The sequence below is a fragment of the Podarcis muralis genome, chromosome 6, assembly GCF_964188315.1.
Source record: "Podarcis muralis chromosome 6, rPodMur119.hap1.1, whole genome shotgun sequence".
Lineage (NCBI taxonomy): Eukaryota > Metazoa > Chordata > Lepidosauria > Squamata > Lacertidae > Podarcis > Podarcis muralis.
In genome coordinates, this window is record NC_135660.1 from 65,697,708 (window position 1) to 65,723,621 (window position 25,914).

General features: G+C 41.4%; 1 protein-coding gene across 4 annotated transcripts in view; it reads right to left on the reverse strand.

Annotated features, from left to right (window-relative positions):
• Positions 1 to 1,758: 1,758 nt before the first annotated feature.
• Positions 1,759 to 25,914, reverse strand: part of A1CF (APOBEC1 complementation factor) — a 32,063-nt gene continuing 7,907 nt past the window's right edge. For 2 of the 4 annotated variants that reach the window (XM_028729662.2, XM_077930487.1), the window contains exons 2-12: positions 24,185 to 24,328; positions 23,253 to 23,387; positions 20,124 to 20,254; positions 18,764 to 19,002; positions 18,072 to 18,236; positions 15,617 to 15,714; positions 14,568 to 14,838; positions 11,069 to 11,277; positions 9,295 to 9,431; positions 8,505 to 8,638; positions 1,759 to 5,637 (exon numbers count right to left, since the gene is read on the reverse strand). In XM_028729662.2, the coding sequence (XP_028585495.1) occupies positions 5,489 to 5,637; positions 8,505 to 8,638; positions 9,295 to 9,431; positions 11,069 to 11,277; positions 14,568 to 14,838; positions 15,617 to 15,714; positions 18,072 to 18,236; positions 18,764 to 19,002; positions 20,124 to 20,254; positions 23,253 to 23,387; positions 24,185 to 24,283 (1,767 nt within the window). In that variant the 5' untranslated portion in view covers positions 24,284 to 24,328 and the 3' untranslated portion in view covers positions 1,759 to 5,488. The remainder of the gene's footprint in view (positions 5,638 to 8,504; positions 8,639 to 9,294; positions 9,432 to 11,068; positions 11,278 to 14,567; positions 14,839 to 15,616; positions 15,715 to 18,071; positions 18,237 to 18,763; positions 19,003 to 20,123; positions 20,255 to 23,252; positions 23,388 to 24,184; positions 24,329 to 25,914) is intronic. The other 2 variants (XM_077930488.1, XM_028729664.2) reach the window with 2 other exon arrangements.

Here is a 25,914-nt window from a genome sequence, read left to right on the forward strand (position 1 = left end):
GATGATGGGAATTGTAGTCCAACAAAATCTGGCATAGTGAAGGCCCACTATCGCCATATTAGGTTACTCCAATTTACACTCACGACAGCGTGCTAAAATAGGCTAGGCTTAGACAGTGACTTTCCCAATGCCACATTCTAAGCTTGATATCTGAGCTGGAATTTGAACTCTGCTCTTCCTGATCTAGCACTGACAGTCTGCCAGTCCCTCTACAGTATGCAGGATCCTTTTTAGGTTGGCTACAGTTCCACCCCCCGCCTCCCTTGCCATGGCCCTTAACTTTGCAGCCACTGCCAGTGATGGTATCAGGGCAGGACTTTGAGACAAAATTCCAGCAGAATGAGCAGGGGATTCCGAACCCCAGCCACATTTTGAAGTAAATGAAGTAACACACATCACCATGTAAGATGTTTTTACTGCGCACAGATTGTAGTTTCTGGAGTTTAGAACTTAACATAAAACAACAGAAATGTGCAAGTCTTTTCAAATGCTCAAGCTATATACATTGGGCCTCTTTTTAGGAGAAACAGCTCCTCCCCTCCCCACGCAGTATAAGTCCTTTGCTCCTATGGATCTGGGGCCTAACTTTGACAAGCGGTAGTGACAAGCTTCTTCACATCATTTCTACAACATAACTGGCACAACTGCCAAGGAAAAAAAGGAGCCCAGCCTCCACTAGATGGCACAATCCACGTTCTTTCAGAACATCAGAATGTGTACCTAATGCACAGTTAGTGAAGATGTTGAATCCAGATTTCACTCACCTTTGCCCTTTGATGCAATTTAATTGCATTGTTTCATTTGCCTGTTTGTGGCACACCTAGTGGAAAAGTGCCAGCATCTATCAACACAGTATATGGTATCTATAGGAAAGGAACCGGGCAATTGCTGGCCTAGACTCAAATGGGCATTTATAGATGCATCTTGCAATAAACGTTGGGCTTCAAATGTCATGTTTCATGTTTCTGTTTTTAAAACTGCACCAGCAATTGCTTTTTTTTAAAGAGCCAGACATTCTAGTAGCCCTGGGCAATATACCTAGGAAATATTGCTGCTGGGTGGGCTAAGGGGCAAAAATGGGTGAGGTAATACACACTCTTTTCCATCCCATTCCAGAGAAACTAAGGGGATGAGCACAGTTCAGGGACACATTTCAGTCAGGGTAAAACATGCAAGGAGGGTAAAGAGCTGTTTATTAAAACAAACAAACAAAGGAAACTCTTTTAGTCTGTTTACTAGCACATCCAATTCAGAAACCAATGCAGAATATATTGTTACGGAGTAAATTATTGCAGAATATAACCAACAAAGAACCTTTAGTTAGCAGAATATAGTAGCAGAGAGGGTCATGATCCTTGGTGTGAGAATGAGTATGTTATGATGCCCACATAAGAGTGTTCCTACTTTCACCCATTAAATGTTGGATGGAGTGGTTTCAAGTGGTCAGAAAGAAGAAACCAGTTAATATGCTAGGGTTGCCATACGTCTGGAATTTTCTGGACATATCCAGAATTTGGCAGTCGGAAACAGTGTCCGAGTAGAAATCGCTGAGATGTCCAGACGTATGTATGGCAACTCATGTTGGAAATGTAGCTATTGGTGAATTTCCTAAGAAATAGCTCAAAAACTATTTGTTGCAATTGGGATTTTGCCCCCCCCCCCCAAGGGGGAAAAAGCTTGACAACTTTGTTGTTGGAGTACCATCTTTTAAAGATATCTGTCAGGCTCAATGCTATAAAAGAAGCAGACACGTCAACATTATTTAAGGAAGTTTAATCATTTCTTAACGTCCATTTGATAACGATTTGATTTACAACACAGCTTCACAGAATTTCACACCTGACATTTTTCTTAATTGATGGTTCACTATTCAATTTGCTGAATTTCCATTTTTGAAACGAACAGTTGTTCCAAATAAAGCTACCTCCGTGATTTCAGAGTGCTGCCGCAGTTCTATACAAAGAGTACTAAAAGTATGAAAAATATAAGTGCTTTTATGCACACATTTTAATACTGTTTCTGTGTCTCAGGCACCTGCTTTATCTTACTGTGTATAAATAATAGCTGGGGGGGGGAGAGTATACAGTTAAATAAAAGTAAGAAATGATTTCAACCAGATAGAAGTATTTTGTTGCTAACATTAGAGGTGTGAATACAGTGACACTAGGCAAGTTTCACAAGTGTATAATTAACAAAAATGATTTAGGTTGAACTCACACATGGAGGCTGTTTAAAGACCCCTCACCCACCACCTACAAATTTGGTGCTAGCATGGAAAGAAAGTTCCAATTTAGGGTGATTCCAATGCATACATATGGATCATCCGAGGTGGCGGAAGGTGGATTGGTCTGCACGTGTTCAGAATACTGGACCTTAGAAGTGGGATCATAGATGAGTAGAATGTCATAAGGTCCCAAGTTCAATCCCTGTCTGAAGTCCAGGGATGGGCTGGACTTCAGACAGGGGCATCCCCTCCATGAGGCCTCCACAACCTCCAAGTTCTGCTGGGATGGGGTTCAGCCCCTCCCAATCTTGAGGGAGCCAAGGAGGCCTGGAGGTAAGTTGCCCTGGGCTGTGCAACTTCTCCCGATACAGCACAGCCTGGTGTGAAGTCGCCCATGGTCGTGACACATTAAGAGATGCTGCACAGCCTGGCAGGATGTTGCACCAGGCCATGCACCATTGGGAGAGGCCACACAGATTAGCACAGCCTGGCAGGCAACTGTCGCATCAGGAGGAAGCCTTCTTGGGGTCTCCTGATGCAGTAAGTCATCGTGCATGCAATGCACAGCTTCCTATCTTCCTGACACAGAATGTGGTTTTCTAGCAATAAGGTTCTGGCAGTAGTCTAAATGTCAGACACTTGCAAATTGAGGCTGGCCTTGGAAGTCACCCCATGTTTCTGGCAGGCGGCAAGTTTTTGCTTTCTTACCTTGCTCCATGGAAGCAAATTAATGCTGCCCTTCTGCATCTATTGCCGAACAAGCAGAGGTGATTTTTTTTTGGTGGAGGGGCAGCAGCAGTCCTGTATTGGGTCTCACTGCAAGCTGCAGCCTGACAAAATTCTAAAAGAGGCATTTTGCATTCCTGTGATGTCACTGGAGGCTTTTTAGAGGCTTTCTCTGTTGGTCACCAGGATTAAATTTATGGTCACTGCCACTGGACACATGAGACAACTATGTTTATGGTCCTCTGCTAGAGGTCCCTTCTTTACTGCAACTTCTCACCAAATAGTTGGCAATCTCCATGACACTGTAAGCCATCTCAGTAGTTGGCAACTTTGATATTAGAGGCCCTCTAAGAACCACAAGCTTGAAACTCGCCTGAATCAGCTCAGACAGGCACTATCCACACCCATTGCTGTTCCACACCCTTGGTAATACAAAACAAAAAAAGATTACAGGCTCACTTAAAGCATTCATTTGCAGGAACTGAATGCAGATGATATCCAAAAATGTAGTGAATATTCAGTTAAAGGGACACTGAATCCATCCCAGCAAAGCAATGAACAGAATTGTTGGTGCTTTAATTAGAAAATCATTTTGATATAACTTGGGTTTTACTCTGCCACCTCCAAAGTCTTATTTTTGTTCTCTTAATGATTCAAAGCAACAAGGACATAATTGAACTTTCTGTAATATGGGACCTTTTAAGAACTGATTTAAAGAACAAGGAAAGATGAGAGAGATGGCCATGTTTGAGCTACACTGGATGTCACAAGCAGCACTAATGGGATATGTGATGAGTGAGTCAGGTATTCAATACAGTTGTGCTGCAATACAATAGCCAAATCCACTATCACTAGCTCCAAACCTCCTTTTATTTCCTTTGAGGTGCAGTACTGGACCATGACTTTTTGGGGGCGGGCGCACGGCGTATTATCCTCCCCCAAACCCATGTGCAAATCAGCCAATTTATAATCACATTTGTGAAGATGCTAAAATAACATCTTAAGTCAGGAAAGCATCATTTCTAAATGATGTTCATAGAAGATACAAAATGATCCTTCCCCTCTTTCTTTCGGATGTATATTCTAGTTTATCTAGGGTGTTCCTTTGGTTTACAAATGTGGGGATTGGATTGCACAATTCAATTAAAAATCACTTGAGATAGCTATGCTGCAATCCTATGCATGTTTACTTGGAAGTAAGTACCCATTGAACAAAGTGACTCTTGCTTCTGAGTAAAGCTGAATAGGACCGTTCTTTAATATTTGAAGCTAAAAATTCCAAAATAATTATTCAGCCATATAATGTTTTTAAAAGATTGAAAGTGAACATTGGGAACAATTTATTTATCTTTGAGACATTGCTCCCATACTTCTAAGCTCCAATATACTTTCCAGCATGCAGGACAGAAGCCAGTGGTACCAATGAGAGCCTTGGATGAGTAGGGCAGCCGTAGGAGAGGAAAGGGTTAAATTTCCCCACCCTGTCTGCAGTGACCTCAGCAATATTCAGGGTCCCCTCCCCTGCAGTGTCTGCTATTTGCATTTAAAAACACCTTTAAATGCAGTCAAGCATCTAATGGAGCATCTAGTTTGGCCCTAAGATTATAGCTAACACACCATCATATGCAGGATTCATACCTACATAAAACGCTTTACAACAAGAATATCTGAGAAATATAAAAGCCCCATGACTTTTCTACGTCAGAGGTTTTCAACCTTTTTGAGTCCAAGGCTTCCTTGACCAACTACATTCTTTCTGTAGCACCCCTGTGGGGCTCAGGAGCCCAGTTATGTCACCCCTTGCCTGCAGAGCTGGCAGCCTCTCACCCTTGTTTGAACACACTCCCTTGTGGAGTGTTCCCTTAGCCTCCTCTCCCCTCTCCCCTCTCCTTTGGAGTCCTCCAGGCAGCTGCTGCTGCTGCCCCAAGGAGAGGTGCCTCCTCACATTGCCCCACAGGGGCCTGGGAAGCACCCCCTGGCCAGCCCCAGAGACACCATTCGCCTGGGAAGCTTGTAGCCAGGGCTGCTGCAACAAACAGTTGTGCAAGCCTTTGGGAGGTAGAGATGTGAGAGGGCATTAGAGGAAGGGAGGGAAGGAAAGAGGGACAGAGGCCAGTGTTGCCCATGGCCCACTGACCATCATTCAAGGCACCCAAGGGTGCCACGGCATACTGGTTGAAAACCATTGCTTTACATTATTACAAAAATACTATTGGAAATTGCAATTAAGGACCATCGTTTGTAAACACAAATGAAACAACACACTCTTTAAGTTTTCTTTTCCTTCTTAGGTTAGGCTTACCCCCCTGCTTGTAAAAAAAAAAAGTGGATTTAAAAATAAAAATCAGTGTCTACCATTATTAAACTGCTATTCTAAAAGCAGTGAAGCCTTGCTACATCAGAATTTGCCCTATCACTAATTCAGAATCATATTGAACCTGACTAATCATTAGCTTGAAGTAGCTCCTGCCCCCTGCCATAGCTTGATTAAATGTAAGATATTGCTTTAAATTACACAGGCCATTTGGGTTGTTTTTTTTAGAATGCTCCATATCCATCACTCCGAGTAGCTACTGCAAATGCTGGATAAGCTTCGTAGGTTGCGTAGGTTGCCAAATCTTGTCCCAGAGTCACTGCTTGCTTGAGCTGAGTAGCTGTCACTGCGGCAGTTGCATTAGCAATGTATCCTGCAGGGACATTAAAAACAAAACAAAAAACACAAGGCTATTTTGCTATAGCTGCAGAGACTGACTATAATCCTTTATTCACTTCTTTATTTTGGAACAACTTAAACATTCTTGTTCAAGGACTTTGATTTAACTGAATGTGCAGATTTGGCTGCAAAATGAATATAACAGGTTGCCGTATTTCAAAAAAGTAAAAATCCGGACACAAAGGTAGTTGAGCCTTTTTTTGGGCAAAGTTGCTGAGCTTTAAACAGCCATGTAAAATATATAATAATGAGGATTTTCATTGGGATTTCTTCCCGCTAAATAGTGCCATTCACCATTCAAAGAGATACTATCGGCAAAAACCTCAGCCACCCTTGCAGTTACTTCTGGGTTAATGTCAGACAGATAGAATCTGATATTTTCATAGTGCTGTGATGTTAGACTACCCCAAAAAAGGGGGAGGGGGTAGCATGGGTTTGCATAGCTGGTTGTACAATGGACAGTAGAAAAGAATATGTGATTTCTGCCCGGACGCTGTTTCCAATGGCCAAATCCTGGCTATGTCTGGGAAATTCCAGGCTTATGGCAACCATAAATTACACAAACCCCCTAAATTACACACACAAAAATCACACAAGCCAAAACAAAGCTACCAGGGTAATCTAGTCTAACCCCCTGCAATGCAGGAATCTTTTGCCCAACATGGCGCTGTTACCCACAAATATGAGATCAAGAGTCTCATACTCTACCAACTGAGCCATCCCAGAGCTATTGGTGCTATTTAGTTTTGTTTTACTGTTGCCATATATTGCTTTTACTGATAGCGCCTGCCTTAATTATTGACACTTACAGCGTAACCCTTTACTCTACTCAAAACAGTAGAATTACAGCCTTGATTTGTTTTATCTTGCTTCCTATTTGTACACTTTTTTTACACACATAAAAATGGTAAATAGACTGTAAGGAGGCCAAACATTCATCCAACACTACAGTAAAGAATAACATCCTTCCGTTATGTAGCCTCTATAAATGACACTTAGCCCTGTTTCGACAATGAATATCTAGACAACTCCATTCTTCCACCAAGAAGTAGAAGAAAATATTCTTTAGAATGATACATTTTCCGTTAGCTTTGGCTAACCTGAGAGATTGTTCCCAGACTACCTAAGACACCTGAACTGGAATGGAGAAAAGGCACCTCTCAGTCTTCCAAGTCATATGTAACAGAAAGTAAAGGAAAGAGAGAGGTCATTGTAATTAAGCCGTAAATGGCACTGGGTTCAATAAAGCATCAGTGTATCTTACATAATGCGGAAGCTTGAACAAGCCTAGACAAATTGATTTTTCTCTGTGGCAGGAAGCTGGATAGATTTTAAACTTTTTTTTTCTTTTTATAAAAAAGCCTTGATGTTCCTGAAAGATTCCATATTAATCAACACATATTAATATTAATGGGCACATATTTCCAGTAATGTGAAAGAAAGAATTATAAATACAGTGCAGAAAGCTTTACTTATAATGTTATTTCAATTTATGTCTCAGCTCCTTATATGCACTAATTTACCTAACCAAGCTTTCTGTATACGAAAGATATTCTAAAAAGATGTTAATTAAAATAGTCATATCGTTCTAACTAGCTAATTCATAATAGGATCAGAGCGCTATGAAATAGTCTTCCTTTCTCCCATTTGGCACCCATGAGTGCTGCAATGAGTACAAGAGACCTCCTTGGTGCCTGTGAGACCCCTGCTGAGACTTCTTTTAAAATACAATGGTACCTTGGTTCTCAAACTTAATCTGCTCTGGAAGTCTGTTCGACTCCCGAAACCATTCAAAAACCAAGGTGTGGCTTCTGATTGGCTGCAAGGGTTTCCTGCACTCAAGAGGAAGCTGCGTCGGATGTTCAGCTTTCGAAAAACGTTCACAAACCAGAACACTTACTTCCAGGTTTGCAGCGTTCGGGTTCCAATTTGTTCAACAACTAAGCTGTCTGAGAACCAAGGTCCCACTGTGTTTATTTACCTGGTTGCTGGGTGTGTAGTAAGGTGTGCATTACAAAGTAAAGTGTGCATTGCAGGGGTGGCCCCCAGGGATCTCTTCCAACTCTAGAATTCTTTGCCTCTATGAAAGTAAACAGCTGGCCACCCACCAACTTCATTCCCTAGAATGCATCAGGGATCCAAAGAGACAGGTGAGGACTGGGAAGGAGAGGAGAGTGAAATGACCAGGACCCTGGCAAGGGGGAGAGCCAGAGAGGGAGACGGTAAACAGAGCCAGAGATAGAGAAGTTGCACAACACACACACACGCGCGCGCACACACACACACATTAGTGAAAAGATGCTCATGAATTTGCATGCTCATATTTGAGAGATCAATTTTCAAACCATGTGAGGAGCCTAACATGTGGTGCGGCACAAGTTTTTACTGTGCATTATTGATAATTATTTAATATTAGTATAGGTACACTGCTTAGAGTTGCCTTTTTAAAAAGAAGTGGCTAATAGATGGGAACGTCACTCTGTTGAGTTTTTGTTTGTTTGTTACATTTATACCCCAGCATTTCTCTAAGGAGCTGAAGGTGGCATACTTGTGATCTTCTTGGCAATTGCTGTGAGATACATTAGGCTGAGTCTGTGTGTGGCTGGGCCAAGGTCATCCAATGAGACCCTCACAGCTGTGTTGGGATTTTAACCCACGTCCCCTTGGTCATTGTCTCCTGGGTTTCAGGCAGACAGGGAATCTTTCCCAACCCTACCTGGAGATGCCAGAAATTGAATCTTGGACCTTCTGCAGATTCTCTACCACCAACTGTGGCTGAGCTACCTATGAGGTACAATTAAATAGCCCAGAGAAGAAAATGTTTGCACAACCTTAACATACCTGGGAAAGTTGCTGTAGCCGCAGGGGCCTCTGTTGCTTCAATGGAAATGCCCAAGGTCTGAAGAGTATATTCTGCTGCATATGTTTTGGCTTCATCTACATAGGCACTTAGCTTGGATGGCGTGAAGGGATGCCTGCAAATCAGTGGTAAACATTAATTTCATTTTCCTATAGTTCGCATCTTGGCAAACATCCATCGTATCCTTTGATGCAAGATGTTAAAGTGTTGTTGTTTGACTGAATCACCGAAACCACTAATTAAACAATGCCCCAAACTCTGAAAATCTGCTTGTTTAAAAAATTGAGAGGATAATGGTTCAGGGTATGTACAATTTGCACCTGATGGCAAACCGCAATTTATGTGGGTGGAATTCAACAGAGCGCTAAAGAGATTGTTCTGTTAGCACAAGCATTTCAGCTTGACACATGGAACAATCTCCCTTCTTCAGCTCCCACATGCTGTTTTGGGGTTTCCACAGAGCCCCCTGAGCTAATTTAGGAGTGGGTGGGATGTGCAAGGGGAGGAGAAGGGGCAAAAAGCCTTGTTGTGCTGGAGGAAGCCCTAACACTGGCTTCTGATAGTAGGACTGATTGGTTGAAACTAGCTCTAAGTATTTTTAAAATATATTTTAAATTATCTATATTGTTAATGTTTCCCCTTCTTCCCAAGTTGCATATATTATAAACAATGCATTGTATGACTGAGGGATTAGTGGTGATATCAAATGCCTTTATTTTATAAAAATTTACAGCCCTCCCCCCCCCCCCCGAAAGTGCAGTAGTTACATACATAGTTGGATTTTGACTGGCAAGGGCAGGAATGGTGATTTTGTACAAGAACAGCTGTCTTTGGTCTTGCCCAATGGCAGAATGAAGTTGGTAGACTGGCTGTCCCCAGTTATTCTTCTGGCAGATCTCTTCTAATATCTAGAATGAAAAATGCAGCCATTGAATAACAGAATACATTACTGCAGTCTGGAAACTATATCACATCATTTAAATTTTTTGAATACATTCTATTTGCCCGGTTATTTGTGCCCTCCCTTGATACAGAGTCACTGTTTCTTGAGAACATACTATTGTATTTAGATGCATAGCAATGGGAGACAGGACATTTTCTGGGATGGAAACTTCACTATAGAACATCCTTCCCGGAAATATTTGCTTGGAGCCCACTTTTATTCTTTAGGCACCCAAGTGAAAACTATTTTTTCTCCAGATTTTTAGTTCATGACATTATGATCTTATGTCATCTTTATGTCTGCTGCTAATTGACTTTGTTAATTGTTTTGTCTTTTGTTTAGGCTGATAACTTTTATTACTTTTTAGGCTGGTCATATTGATTCCTTTAAAATGATGGATTGCAAGATGCCTTGAAGTCTAGACCTTGAGGTGGAAAGGCAGGATATAAATTACGGGTTGGATCTAAAGGGCATGGGAAGTGACTTCAGCTCATGTGAGGGGGATATCCACTGCTGCCTTCCTCCATCTGCAGACCCCATGCTATTCTCTAATGACCCCCCCCCCCCAACCCTTAGGATCAACTTTTTTGAAGGAGTGCAAGTAAAAGGATAAAAGCACTGTTTTGCAAGCAAAACAATTTATTCAATCCAAGCAATTTAAAATAAACTGAATAAACACAGTTTGTAATTTGAGACACACTGATGCTGACTACAACTAAATTAAACACGTTGCATCTTTCTCTGAGTAGTTTCTAGGTCCTATCCAGTCTACAGACCCAAATCAGTCTACAAGACCTAATCAGAAAGGCCACAGTGCAATGGCGCAAACAATGTTTAATCTGACCTCATCAGAGCTATCCTGATTTGTAATTTGCAGATTGTTTGGCTGGAAGACACTTTCCTTCTGGATCAGTCCCACAAGTAACATTTACATATATTACCCTAACCTGATCTTGCTGTGTAGTAAGCCTTCTGTAAGGGATGAACTGGCCATCTCCTGCTCTGCTGGATTATCTCTAGCTTCCAGGACACAGGAACTTGCCTTATACTGAAGCAGGCCATTGGTCCATCTCAGCATTGTCTATAGTGATTGGCAGAAGGTCCTGCCTGGAGATGCCAGGAATTGAAACTGGGAACTTCTGCATGCAAAGCAGGTGCTAGTTACAGTCCTAGTAGCCGGTAACATCCCCCCAGTTTGTCCAGAAATAGATGAGGAAAGTTTTTTTTTAATGGACATTTTCCACTTAAAAAAACAATTGGATCTATCAGCCTTAAGACAGCTATTTCAGATTCAAATTTGGCTTGATAAAATTGGGGGAGAGAGATAGATAGATAGAGATAGATAGATAGATAGATAGATAGATAGATAGATAGATAGAGATAGATAGATAGATAGAGAGAGAGAGAGAGAGAGAGAGAGGGAGGCAGAAGCAGAAATTGTAGCTGGAAAAACCCCATAGCCACTGGGAAGACAAAGATGAACCCCAGGAATTATTTTTCTTTACATCTGCTTTACGTATCTAGAGCTAACAGAGACACATGCATTGGCCAAAAGCTGGAGCATCATTTATTCTAAATTTATTCTAAATATGTCTTACCCACCTGTGGAGCAAGTTTGATTCCTTGCGGTTTTAAACTGCCATGATTCATTGGCGTAAGCTCCATTCCTGGCAAAAGGTCGTAGAGCTTGTCCTCCCCTTTTTTCTCTCCCTTGAGCTGGTATGCACGACCCAGGGCAGGGTTAGCCAAGTAGCCACGTCCTCCTAGTCCTCTAACTCCGGCAGCCCCTACAGGTACATTCATGTAAATTTCTAGGAATGTAAGAAGGTATTAAACTGAATCAAATTACCGGAAAATCTCCGATTCTTAATTCATTGGAAGGCTTTGATCCCACACACTGACACATGATAACAGAGACTGGTGATGGCGATATAAAATTATATTGGGCACCATGACCAGCTCAACTGTTGGGCAAGGCCAGCCCTACAGTTAAACAAGGAGATGTGGCTGAGCTCAGGCAGCAGATTTTGACAGTGCTGGGTAGACAATTTTTCAATCACTTCATTATATTTAGCCCCACCAGTGTGGAGTAAAGCTTAAAGCTTTTATGGGTTGCATTCAATGCTAGTCCAAATCAGATGAGACCCATTGAAGTTAAGAAACATGACTGACTTAGGTACCGTATTTTTCGCTCTATAACACGCACCTGACCATAACACGCACATCGTTTTTAGAGGAGGAAAACAAGGAAAAAAATTCTGAATGAAACAGTGGATGTATCATTTTTGTGCTTCATGCTGTGGCCACAGACATGTGATCTGATGGTGAATTTGGGGTAGCTCAATGCAAAGATCCTGAGGATCCATGTGGATCCATGCTTTTTAACCACATTTTTGCACCATTGCAGCCCCAGGCAACAGTGGGTGTGTGATTTTTTTGGGGGCAGGCTGCTATGTGATCTGATGGTGAATTTGGGGTGGCCCAATGCAAAGATCCTGAGGATCCATGTGGATCCATGCTTTTTAACCACGTTTTTGCACCATTGCAGCCCCAGGCAACAGTGGGTGTGTGATTTTTGGGGGGCAGGCTGCTATGTGATCTGATGGTGAATTTGGGGTGGCCCAATGCAAAGATCCTGAGGATCCATGTGGATCCATGCTTTGTAACTACATTTTAAGTGGGGAGTGAAGGAAAAACACAGAAGGGACAAGAGAGCGGTGTGCAGAGAAGCAGCTGGCTAAGAAAGCAGGAGAGGGATTTAACGGGAGGTAGGGAAAAAAGGCAAAAGTTTCCACAAACCGAAGCCAGCTTTCTCTCTCCTCCTGCATGTTTTCTGGCTGCCTGCGAGGAGCACGGAGAGGAATTAGAAGGAAAGACCTCTGCTTTCCCCTCTGCTTGCCTGGAGGGGAGGGGATTTGCCTGCTCTTTGTTCCGTTTGAGCAAACACAGCAACGAAAGAGGAGGGTGGGCAGTAAGACCCTGAGGCAGAATGCAGGAAAGCAACCACTTCCTCTTTTCAGGCTTCCCTTCTCCGACACAACGCGCTTTGATTTTTGCTGATTTTTGTTCCTGCGCTCCCCTAATCGGCTCCAGGGACCCCCCCCCCACATTCGCTCCATAACATGCACAGACATTTCCCCTTCCTTTTTAGGAGAAAAAATCTGCGTGTAATAGAGAGAAAAATACGGTAATTAATTCCAGTGGGACTCCTCTGAGTAGAGCTTAGTTGAATGCCTCTGATACTAACTTTTATTGTGCTGTTTCAGTGTTTACAGAACATAGTTCAATGAAAAGTAGCCATGTGCAAAGGACAGAATCCCTTTATTGCCTTTGAAGTGAAGGGCAATAATGTGCATGGATATGCACAAGCACCGATGGGACTGTACCTTGTGGAAGGGTTTGTTATTTTCAGTATCTGTAATTTTAGCTCACAAAGCTTCAGGCACCTCGGGTTCATTTTTTTTTTAAAAAGGCCTCAGTCAAGAAAACAATGTGAACTGGGGAACTGCAGCCTGCTGCAATGTATACGCCACAAGTGCATCCTTCCAGCAGTATCATTTTGCACTGAATTCCAGGCATACTGTTAATAATACAAGCCAGGTCTCAGGCCAGTCTTCATTTTGTGATTTGCCTGAATACATGGTGGTTTGGGTAAAAACATATTAATTATAAATTGCTCTCCTCATCTCCTTTCTTCTGTTTGGCTTAATATGAAGCTTACCTTTCCATTGAGCTCATGCACAGATTATTTTGATTTTTTATACCCATTTTCAAATCTATCCCCATTTTATGGATGAAGAGCAATAGCTACAAATTAGACTGATCAACATACAAAGGAAAAAATTTAAATTTATCAGTTTCGGTGTTTACATTTGACCCCATTTTCATCAAACTAGGAACTTCTTTTTATATGCCACCCCAATCCTATCACAGATTCCAACTGAGATTAAGGGATGGTACACACTCACATGTATGTAATTTAGTAATTCATTCCTCACACTGCAGTCCTATATGTGCCTACTCAGAGGTAAGCCCCATTGAGTTATAGAGGACATATACCGCATTGTTTAAGATTCTTTGTGCAATTTTATTTTCATTTGCTTAAAGTCTAATTTTTATGTGGAGACTCATAAATGGGAGAAGTGGTACTTAAGTTAGATGTGAATGCAAAATAAGCGGGGGGGAGAGACTGTTAGGGCAAGGATGGAGAATTTGTGGCTTTCCATATGCTGTTGGACTACAACTCCCATCAGCCTTGGCCATTGGCCATGTTGGCTGGAGCTGATGGGAGCGTGAGTAAAGCAACATCCAGAGGTCTGGAGGATCCTCATTCCTGAGTTAAGGTGAATTATCCCAGTACAGGTCATACCTCTATAAGAGGAAGAATGTGGCATGATTTAACCTAGTGGCAACACTGCTCTTGACATTACACAGGTACAAAACTGTTATCGCCTCAGCTATCTTCCCCATACTCAAGAACTGATCTGCACATTTTGTGCACAACCAACTTGTTTCACAACACAGGTCTACACTGGTAACCACCCAATGTGCAGCTGAATTGTGGGAAAGTGTAGGTAAAAATAGTTGGATCAAGTGAGCATAGGCAATCATGCCACAGATTGCTGGAGGAAGGGCAGGATAGAGAACTATAATAATAAAATATGTGGTAGCACAGACAACTGTATTAAGGGGAACCATTGTAGTAAGCTTTAGGGCTTTGTGGCCCTCTAGGTACTGACAGACTACAACTCCCACCATTCCTGATCATTGATTATGCTGGCTGGAGGGCCATATTCCTCCTTTAAAGGCAAACTGAAGGTATGCAACAGAACGTTGACTTTTGCTCTATTTCTAAGCACAGTTCAAATATCTGGTGCTTACCTGAAGGAAGGCCCGATCCCAACCTACCTGTGCACTCAGGTTGCCTATGGAAGCTATTATTTAGTTGCCTTACCATCTGAGAGAAAGTGCCCAGGTTTTGGGGTTTTTTTACTGCAATGATGTAATTAACTACTTGCCACGCTATAAAGGATGTAAACAAGATTCCTCTGAACTTTGGCTGTACTGGTAACATTATATACTTCCAGTGAGCAAGCATTACCTCTGATGGATGGTGGCCTGATAAAGCCCCTGTTGGTGAGATGTCCTTTCGCAGCGGGAAAATGAAGGTTGGGAATAGCAGCATAGGCTTGAGGTGCATAGAATACTGGGGCTCCCAGGTAGGCTGCAGTAGGATCATATACGTGCCCAAATGTATAAGTATATTCTGGCAACACTGTTCCTCGCCCTCCTGTGCCTCTGGTGTATCTAACATAGCTGTCTTTGTCTACTGGCTTGGCTAATGTGACTTCAATGGGAGAGCCATCCACCACCTTTAAACAAAAAAAAAGACATGACAGAAAAATGAGGCATATCAATGCATGAATACACTCTCCAATACTGTGGCAGATACTAAACCTCTCACATCTCAGATATGATCTGGGATCACAGTACCTGAAGGGATGCTTCCTTCTGCATGGAGCTTCCTCTCATATGAGGTCAACCATACACGCACTGCCATTTCCCATCTAAGAGCCCTCATGTGGAAGGCTATTGAAGATGTCTCCATATAACAGTGGGCCCATATAGGAGGATTATGATGTTTGAAAGCCTGTCATCACATGGGTTCATGGGCAGTCTCCATGCCAGCACCATGCATTCCTGGTGCTTTGGCTATGCCCACACAATTGCTCAGTGGGCAAGTGGCAGTCAAGTGGTATACGAATTGTAATCCGATGGTTGACTTTTGTTCTTTCCAGAGGGAGGGGAAATTGCATAATCAAAGGGGAACAGTTTGCACTGGTACTTGGAACAATTCTAGAACCATAAATAGGAAGCATGATTTTAGTCTTACTGCAATGGTGTCAAGATCCAAACCATAACAATGGAAGAAGTATCACAGATTTGAAAGACCAGTAAATAACTTTAGCGTAAACCAAAGCCATCCAGGTCAAACATGCACAACTCTGGCAAGCCTCTGCTATAGTGTATTGGTGTGTACACACACACACACACACACACACACACACACTTTGTAAAATCTTATTTTGCCATATACATTCAGCTCTCTCTACATCCCTTCTAGCCAATACTAAATTAATCCAGCATTACCTTCCCATTTAACACTTTCATGGCTTCAACAGCATCTTCTCTGTTATTAAAGTGCACAAATGCATAGTCTCTGATTTTCTTTACCCGTTCCACTGACCCTATAGAAAAGATTTGGAGGTTAGGTCAGCCTTGGATATTGCTACAGTGGAATGTGTCTGCTTGAGTTGTGTCCTTGGTCATTAATCTGCCATGCTAATATTATTTTTTAAAAAATAAAAAATTCTACAGTAAATAATATTAGATCTGGGCATTGCAAGCCATGGGCCACTTATAGAAACTTACTTATGTGCCCAGTCTTGCTTATTTTTGTCTTTCGGTCTGCAGAAAGGTGCTCCTAAAATGGGAATGATGAACCTCTTGGCACATTGGCTTATCCACCTAGTAGGAAGCATCATGTTAACATAAAGACACCCCCTCCACAAGTGCATGTGAAAAGTAGTTCTCAGACATGGTCTGATTTTATGTGTGGATGTCAGCCTGATGTAATTAATTTAAGGAAGGTCAGGGTTTAACTTAAAAGCAAAATATTTCTACACTATCTCAAATTGTTAAAACATTTTTATGGTGAAGAAGCCCATAGTTAGAGAGGGGGATGTGGGTGGGTAGTGATGGGAAGGTTTGCAGTCCTTACTTAATCCTCACTACCTAATGTTCCAGATTTTTTCCTCGAGATTTGAAACCCGATTTTCTGGATGAGTGGGGATTGCCCAAGAACTCTTGCCCGAATCATCACTTTGCTGATAGATAAGAGCAGAAGCGACTACCAGCAAAGTTCCTGTGTCTAATCTCAGTTACTTAAAGTTGAATGCACAACAATAGATGAACACACTGCACTGGGAAAATGGTAGAATGAGGTGCCATGGGTGGACATGTTTGGGCTGTGGTTTTGATTTCTGAACACTTGGGTATTTTTCGTCTACTAAATTTGTTGTGAACCCCTCAGGGATAGAGGAAGAGTAAAAATCCAAAGGAACAGAACTGTAATATTGAATAAACACACATATAACTTCAGGAAAAATAAAGCTTAAAAAATATCCTCTCACAGAAGCTATATCTTTAGCTAAGTATGTAGACTTCTGAAGCTGAGTATAATTGCTTCTCTTATCACTCAGTTTTTATATAGTAGCTTTGGGCCTATAACGAGCCACTGGAGAATTTGTGTTCAGAGTTCTGCGCAATGGAATGGAAGTTTTACGCCTGTTAATTTCTGTTTTGATGGCCGATTATGCAATATTTTATTAAATTATTTCAGAGAGTACGGTCTGTTAAAAATGTTAATTGAGGTCCTGGGTTTGCAGAACCAAAAACAAAAAAGGGGGGAGGTGAGCTTTCTTCCAAGCATATGCAATTAAACAAATCTGAGTGTTAGTTGGTTTATGGAACAATCCTAACTTCTGGCAGCCGGCAGGCTACTTTAACAGAGTGGAGGAGCCACCAACAATGCCATAACTTGGTTACTTGCGCAGGTCAGAACACAAAAATAATCTGCATGCTGGTTATGCGGTGTGCCAGTCCCAAGTCCTGGTCTGACAATTCGATCATTATATCATTTCATCAAATATTTCTCCTAAGGATTTCAAAGTGGCATGCATGGTGTGTGTTTTATTCCCTCCAGTTTTATCCTCAGGTTTGGCTGAGAGATGATGACTAGTGCAAGGTGAGCTTCATGGTTGGGTAGAGATTTGAATTGAGTCCCCTCTAATTTTAGTCTTGCTCTCCAACCACTACACCACTGCCCCCTGACATTGCAATGAATAACATTGCCTTGCTCATGCCATCTTCTATGTCGTGGAAGGGTGGGCAGGAAATCTTTGGGGTGTAAGTCTTGAAGAATGAGCTTGCTGAGTTCTTGAAAGGGAATGCAATGCTGAATTCTATAAAAGTGAAATATTGCTCTTCAGAACATTCCGTGCTTGTTTTGAAACCTGAGCACTTAGTAACATCTTAGATTTCATACGATTTAAAGCAGTCAGTAGTCAAACTTCATACGAGTAGGAGAAAGCATATCTGTTTTCCTTTCAAATTTGCAGAGGATTGCCAATTTCTCCAATTAAAAATATCCATTCTGGGGGTTTTCTAGTTAATTCATCATCCTGAATGAAATAAATTTCTTTTATTTTATTATATTTCCTAAATATATATTATAATAAAACATTTCCTATATATATATATCCTAAATTATATTAGTATATTATATAGCATATGTAATCTAGTGTTTAGCTCTGGAGCCACAAGAGGAAAGTGGAGAAGATATATTCACATAGTAGCGTGTAAATTGTGGTATTCTTTTTTCAATCCTAGATTTTTCATGGAAAATGCTTTGTTTCTTTCCTGATATTCCCACATAAAAAATATTTCCTTTTAGTACTTTTAAAAAACAGTTTATTGTTCTTGCATTAGTTTACCAACAAACTCTGAGCAACTCTGACCAAGCTGCCTTTTTAATTTTATTTACCTGGTTTAATATTGTTGAATTCTTTTTCAATTGTCTCTTCTGTGGTTGATAACATAAGATTTCGTACATAGAGGATTTTGACTGATGACATTGTATCTTCATCAACCTCAACCTCTGGCTCTGCCCAGTCTACAGCTATGGGGTGTCCCCATAATTGTATCCTTCCTGTGGAGTAATCACAATTCCACAACTATGACAATAAGTAAAATGAAAGATAATGGGATGAAGAAGTCCAATTAAGTCCTACTCAAGAACAGTTCATTGAAATCAAGTACATTGGTTTCAATGTGTCTACTCTGAGTGTAACTTAGATACAACCCATTAAGTAGGTGATTTTGACAATACAGGTTTTCTCTACTTAAATTTATTGCTAAAATGAATTTACACAATTGTAAAATGTGCTATTAATTGCACATAGATGAGAACACACAGGCTCTCATAGTTACTATTTGATTTCTTCATTGCTCAGGCGTGCACTGTGAGCGAAGCTTCACTTTGTGAAATAATCAGAACTGTGCTAACGCTTACCCTAAAATGCTAGAATATAATGTACTGAATCCTAGGGGAATTTTTCCACTATTCATGTTCAAATTATACATAAAAGAGGCAAAAACGATAGCTAAAAGCCAATAAGGAATGGAGAAAAGGGAAGAGCGTAAGACATGCTAAAATCCCCTTTCTTTCCACATTACCTGGCAGCAGTTTCCGCCTTGCCATAGCTGCTGCCCGATGGCTTCCATATTCCACAAAAGCGAAACCACGATTCTTGGCTTTATCGGCAGCGCTGGGATATACAATGACATCAATGACACCATCTGTAACTTTCCTCATCTCTGCCAAAATTTCTTCCCTCCTCTTCGTTTTCGGGATTCCTCCTACAAATAAACGGCAGTTGTCTACACTGGCACAAACCCCTAGGAGTCGACCATTCCTGCATACAAACAACAGTTCCAGGTTTGTTTGTTTTTATGGTGAAACAGGCTTAGCTCTTTGTGAAATCTTGACCCATGATTACAGTTTAGAGCCAATGCTCTCATGTCAAACTTTCTGAACGGTGTAGTTAGTCAAGCAGAAGTCAAGTGAACCAGCCCTTAAAAATATAAAGCAGGCATAGGCAAACTCGGTCCACCAGATGTTTTGGAACTACAACTCCCATCACCCCTAGCTAACAGGACCAGTGGTCAGGGGTGATGGGAGTTGTAGTCCCAAAACATCTGGAGGGCTGAGTTTGCCTGTGCCTGCTATAAAGGGCTGCAGAATACCCAGTTTTCATTACTTAGCAATAAAATTCAGAGGTGTTTTTTTTAGAGGAGAAATGTTAAGAGTAGCCTAGAGCAGGGATAGTCAGGGTGGTTCTCTCTAGATTTTGCTCTGCTACAGGTCCCCTCATCCCTGACCATTGGCTATGCCAGTTGGGACTGATGAAAGCGGTAAAGCATCAGGTGGATATCACACTGGCTATCCCTGGGCTAGAGAATTTGCTCATGCAAGTAGTTCTCACCAAATATAATGATAATAACAAGATGAGGTTTCACATGCAACAAGCACTAGTTAACACATAATCAATAGATGTGTATTTATTCTGTGACAAGAATAGTAATAATTTCTTGTTGTAGTGGTAGTAATAGTAGTCATCTCTAGACACCAGCTATGCTTCTCAAAGTATCACTTTGTCAGTGGGGGATCAACTCCTCTTGCACCCAAACTGGCCTTCTTGAACCTTCTTGCTTCTAGTTGGCAGCTGTGGAGTCTTAGGCATACAGACATGGCCCACAGGCTTTTCAGCTGCTGATTACTAACATGACCCTTTGTTCTGCTGCACATGGTTTTAGGCAAGGAGCACCTACTCCTGGTGTTAATCACTGTAGACAATACTAAGCTAAGCAGGCCAATAGTCTAACTTGATCTAAGGCAATTTCTTTAGTTTTCCCTTTTTTTGTTTTTGTTTTAAAGAGCACAACTTTTATTGCATTTGTTGCATTATATTCCAATTGAGACCTGCTTTGCAGGTGTCAGCGAGATATGCAAAACTACTAAACAAACAATGCTTACCTAATTTCATAATTATTCAGTTGCCTGATTGCATTTTTGGCCTCCTGTTTGTTAGAAAATGTCACAAAAGCATATCCCCTGTTGTTTCCATTGAAGTCCATCATCATCCGCATTTCATAGATTTTTCCAATCTGCAAAAGCAAAAGCATGAACTTCCATAAACAAGCACAGAAAGGGAGCTTTTGTCTGCACTAGAGAACATCTCTGGACAAAGTTCTCTTGTTCTTGTGATTCTGTTTGTATTTCTGCTTCACTCTAGATTAGCTTGGCCATTGCCTTGACCATAAACCAGAGCACATTTTACTCAAGATTTGCTTTCTGACCCATGTACAAAGTCAAAATAAACAGAGGCAGCATGTATCGAAGTCCAGGCTGTGCTGAGCTGGTGCTGTTGGGCAGGTTAGCAAAGCAAATGACCTCAATTAACACACCTTGATAACACCCTGTCTGAGCTCCTTTGTGCAGATAACACCATCAACTTGGGATGGGGGACACACATGTGTGTATCTATGTCTTGCAGGGTGCTCTGGCTTAGAGCAGCTCTCACACATTAGACAATAGCACACCCTAGAGTACTTAGCTACTGTTTGGATTTGCCAGGTCTTGCCTTCACCCAAAGGGTTATCATGACTGGATCCCTTCCAGCCCTTATTTAAAGCCTGGGTATAGATACTGTACCACTAGCCAATTGTCCCTGCATATTGGTGGTGTGTCTCATGAGAGGGGAAGCATGGTTTGTGCACTCACTAAGAAGCACTACAAGGCACCAAAACAAGAAGGTGCTGGCATATGACGCAGGACTGTGTCTGTGCTAATGATGCCCTTAGTAGTCTTCACGGGCATTGCAACCACACTTCAAAATTTTGATGAACAATTCCAGTTCCAAAGACAGCAAAAACCAAAGCTCTGATAACAGCAGAAAAGACAATGCTCCATTGCACATGAAGATTTAGCTAGATACTCACACAATGCAGTTTTCTTTTTCCACATCTTTAACAGCACTGTCATGAGCATTGGCCATACTTTTTTTTTGGCTAAGTAGGAAATGGGCTGTGGTTGAGGACTTGTCATATTTACACCATCCACTCATTATCTGCCCCCATACTTTGTCTCATCGCAGAAGCCTTTGACCCTGTTGCCAAGGCTTGCTTCTCTAGGCAGTACTGTCACAGATAGTTTTACTGATGTTAATGGGAGCAATGATGTGAATAAAGGCTGTAAGAATGTTCTCTCAGGACACAGTTATAATAATTCATGTCTAAAGAGCTCACTCTGCCACATTCAGAGGTTTTATCACTCAGAACTAAGCTGCAAGAAAGTGATAATTATGGTGCTGAATATAAAAAATGGGACATAGATCCCAAAATGCAGGAATGATCCTATTGGAGGAAGATTTGTATTGTTTATTTAATCATGTTTGCTTCTTGTCCTTCTTCCAAGGAGTTCAAGAGAGTATGTGGTGTATTCCCATGATATCACCACAAAAACTTGTGAAGTACATCTGGCAAGGGGGGCAGGTGCAAAAGAAGTCTGTGCTGCTGCACATTTAAGAGTTGTGTGGAAGAGGGAAATTTCACTTGCTGAAATTCCATCTTCTGTATGAATATCAAAAGTGCAGGCCACCTGGCCACCTGATTACTCACTGAGTTTCATATCTGAGCAGGAATTCAAATCCTGGTCTTTCCAGGCCCAAACTCTGTCCATTGCACTGTATGGGTGTCACTAGTATTGTCAATATCAGTATTACAAACACTACAACCTAATTCAAGATACCAACTTTTCCTTGCTTCTCCTGATTCTGCACTTACATTTCAACCAAGATACTGGGATACAGGTGGAGTAAGTGATGAAGTGATATGGTGGCTGTTGCTTGCTTGGCAGCCTTGAGCATGGATCATCCCAACTGCTCTGGTGCTCCCCATTTTAACCTATGGGTTTACATTGTGAATCTTAATATGAATTGATGTTTCCAAATGAACGTGCATTGGTTAACGTGGTATCTCAGCATAGAAAGCAATTGACTTGTTTAGGTATTTTATAAATGGGCTTTGAGAATACATAATCCAAAAGTTACAGAAGTTTGTCTGCTGCAAGAAAAAACAGCAATGAATCCTGTGGCACCTTTAAAGACATAACACATTTAATGTCTCAGGAGACGAGAGGAAGCAAGTGTCAACCTCATCAGATGCAAGTTACCAGACATATAAAATATGCTCAAAACATTTATATAAAGCAGTGGAAACTATTGTAAGTATTTGTGGTTGGTTCCAGCTACTTTGGTGAAGGGGTATCTGGATCTGAATTAGCATTTCAAAATTCCCGTAACTGGAAATGAAAATAGCACCATATGCTCCATAATTACATTCAGTTAAAAAATTCTCTTTCCATTTTATATATCTCACTAACAACACTTACAAGTGGCATAGACAAGGCTAAAAAGTATTCTTAGTATCACTTGCAAAATCATTCTTAGGCATTGCACACACAAAGTCCTCCTGATACTATATACTTAGCTTTCTGTGGCTTGCACCCTGGAAGCTGGAAGCTGACTTGAGAATTGTATTTGCAAATTAGCGACCTCCAGTAAGTACTTAAAACCACACAGGGTCATATGCAAATTATTAGAACTGTGTTTTGTTCAGAATTGCATCATAAGAATATAAGAAAGGCCCTGGTGGATGAGGTCAAAGGCCCATCTAGTCCCCCATTCTGTTCCAACTAGATGACCGTGGGAAACCTGCAGTCTAAGAAGCTCAAAGCAATATCTTGGCCTTACAAGAATCACTCAACAACTATTAGGTTGAAAGGTAGGACTTATGTGAGAGCACCTAGTTATCGCTATGGTCAACCAGAGATTTGACCCTGGGCTTTAGACACAGAAGGCTAATGCTTGAGCCACTGTGGCACACTGGCAGTTTCCCATATGGCAGTGTTCTTCCTACTGGAGACATTCTCAGAGTAGGAAACATGCCTGTCCTATTATGTGTGAAGAGCTGCACGAGTCTTTTCTATTTTACCACCCTGATTCTGCTGAGAGGTTCAGGATTACTGCTGTTTGCAGTCAAATTCCTAGAATATGAATATGTGTGTGTGTAAGTGAATAAAATCTGCCCCGGTTTAAATCATTACTTTTTCACATAACGGGATGAGTTCATCTTCAAAGAGGTCACGGGGTAATTTTCCAATGAAAATCTCACAGCCTCTTTCTGGTGGTGGTCCATCCCAGCCTGGTGGCGGCCCTCCATATTTCCTTTGGCCATTTTCCTGAATTGAAGAGAACAAAAGATGTTGTGAAAACTGGCTTAATTCTTCTCAACACTGCATATCTTTTTATACACACCAGAAGGTTTTCTTTGCCTGGTCATAACTTTTGTCTGTTCTTGCATCTTGACTTTCATTAGATGTATCTTAGAAAAATTGGGAGTTTTAGTCCAAAACAGTTGGAGGGGACCCAGTTCAAGACTTCAGCCAAGTCAATATATTTGGTGCCCCCCAAAAAGCAACACTGTCCCATAGCCCACTTGAGATTGTGGGACCAGGACAGACTTGAGAGGGTAGAATATACAGATAGTAGGATTTGTATGGTTGCAGTGGACTTTTGTTTTGCCAATTAAATTGCTTACACTGTAGTGCTTGACTGTAGAGCTATCATGTGAAGCTGTCAGTGCATGCAAATGCTGCCCTCACCATGCGAACGCTGCTTCCTTCCTTTTTCATTCCAGTTGTGGGAATGTGAACCCTCTGGAAGACCACACCCTCCTGAAGGAGGTTGCATGGCTGCTGTATAAGCCAGATCACATGGCTGTTGTTTTTTTGCATTCTGTATCTGGAATACCACCAGGCGCACCATAGGTAGGAGTCAAATGTCCCATTGCATGCAGCACTGTACCTTATAACAGAATAATGTTAATATTTTTGCAATACACATTGTGGGTGGGAAGGGAGAGACAGATTTAAGCACTAAGTTCTGAAAGTCATTGATCGAACTTTAGCTGGGGTCCTTAATTTACCTTTAAATTAGCAGTCCAAAAGGAGAAATAATTTGACAGGGAAACTCCTACCTGAATCAAACTATATCCCGTGCGCTGCATTAATGTGCGGAGGGTAGCTTCTTTCTGTGTGCCGGCCAATCCATCCCCGGATTTTTGATTTGATTCCATTGTGAGTGATTATCACCAAAAAATCAGGTTAATTAGGGGTGCTCACTGTAATCAAATTTGAGATAAATTAAGCAGATTAATATTTTTGAAAAAGAAAGCACCACAATATGGGTGGGGATACTGTACACGAATCATTCATAAGAATTAGAAAACAAAAGTAGAAGATCCAACACCTGAACAAAGTAAAGAGAATCAAGGGGGGACTTTGTAGATTTCTCAGGCAAGAAATATATAGCAGGCCTCACTACAAAGTGAACTATAAAGGCTATTTTATTTTGAAGATTTATAAAACACTTCACATCCACAAGCAACCCAAGTGGTCTATGATAAGGTGAAATACATAAGACACAGACTCAATAAACTAAAAACAATACAACAATTTCTACAATTGTACAGTTAATATTGTATAACATGACTGGGTCATGTTTCAGAAAAGCCTTCTTCAGGTAATGGTTGTGTTTAGGGAATGTGTGATTTCAGGTAGTAGGCTTTGAGAGAAGTTGTATTTAATAAGAGAGAGAACAAAAAGTCCCCCCCCCCCATGGTCAAGTTCAGTGAACTGCCATGAATGTGTGGGCATGTTTCTCAATCACATCAGTATCACACACACACACACACACACACACACACACACACACACACACACACATGTCATTAACCAGATGATTTGTGTTACTTGCGTCATTGAGGGGCAACGGTGGCTGTTATAGGCACCTGGCTCACTTTCCCTTAATGGGCCATATTTTCAGTTAACAACCCAGCATAGCATTTAACACTGAGGGGGTGGTGGTGGTGGAATATCCCATTGGTGCCCCCTGGGATGTTTATTTCCTTAAATTGTGGCATCATGTATAGTTAGGCCCTAACTTTATCTAAGGCCTTAAGTTTATCTAAATGTGCCTAATGAGCACAATTTTAAAAATGTGAGCTGAATCAGTTTGTGGGGGGCAAGGAGGCTGATAATTAATGGGCTGAGAGCAGGTGTGGAGAAGAAATTTAAGGCTTTCCTCCCTTGGTGTTGGTCTTTTGAAGCTAGTGTTTCGTGTCAATGGGAGATTTCACCCATAGCAAATACTGGAGGGATTTCCCTCTGGATCACAACACAAGAGGATGAGGTTAAATTCACCTGCCATGCCTTCTCTGGTCTTTTAATTTTCAGCTCCCTCAACCTGCTGTTGCAATTTGCATTAAAAAGCAACAGCACATGTAGAGAAGTGCCTTTTAGCCCTAACAGAAGCAGTGTGTGGATTTAAGGCAAACTATTATCACTGCAGATGGTGACAGCAGCCACAAAATTAAAAGACGCCTGCTTCTTGGAAGAAAAGCAATGACAAACCTAGACAGCATCTTAAAAAGTAGAGATATCACCTTGCCAACAAAGGTACGTAAAGTAAAAGCTATGGTTTTCCCAGTAGTGATGTATGGAAGTGAAAGCTGGACCATAAAGAAGGCTGATCGCCGAAGAATTGATGCTTTTGAATTATGGTGCTGGAGGAGACTCTTGAGAGTCCCATGGACTGCAAGAAGATCAAACCTATCCATTCTTAAGGAAATCAGCCCTGAGTGCTCACTGGAAGGACAGATCGTGAAGCTGAGGCTCCAATACTTTGGCCACCTCATGAGAAGAGAAG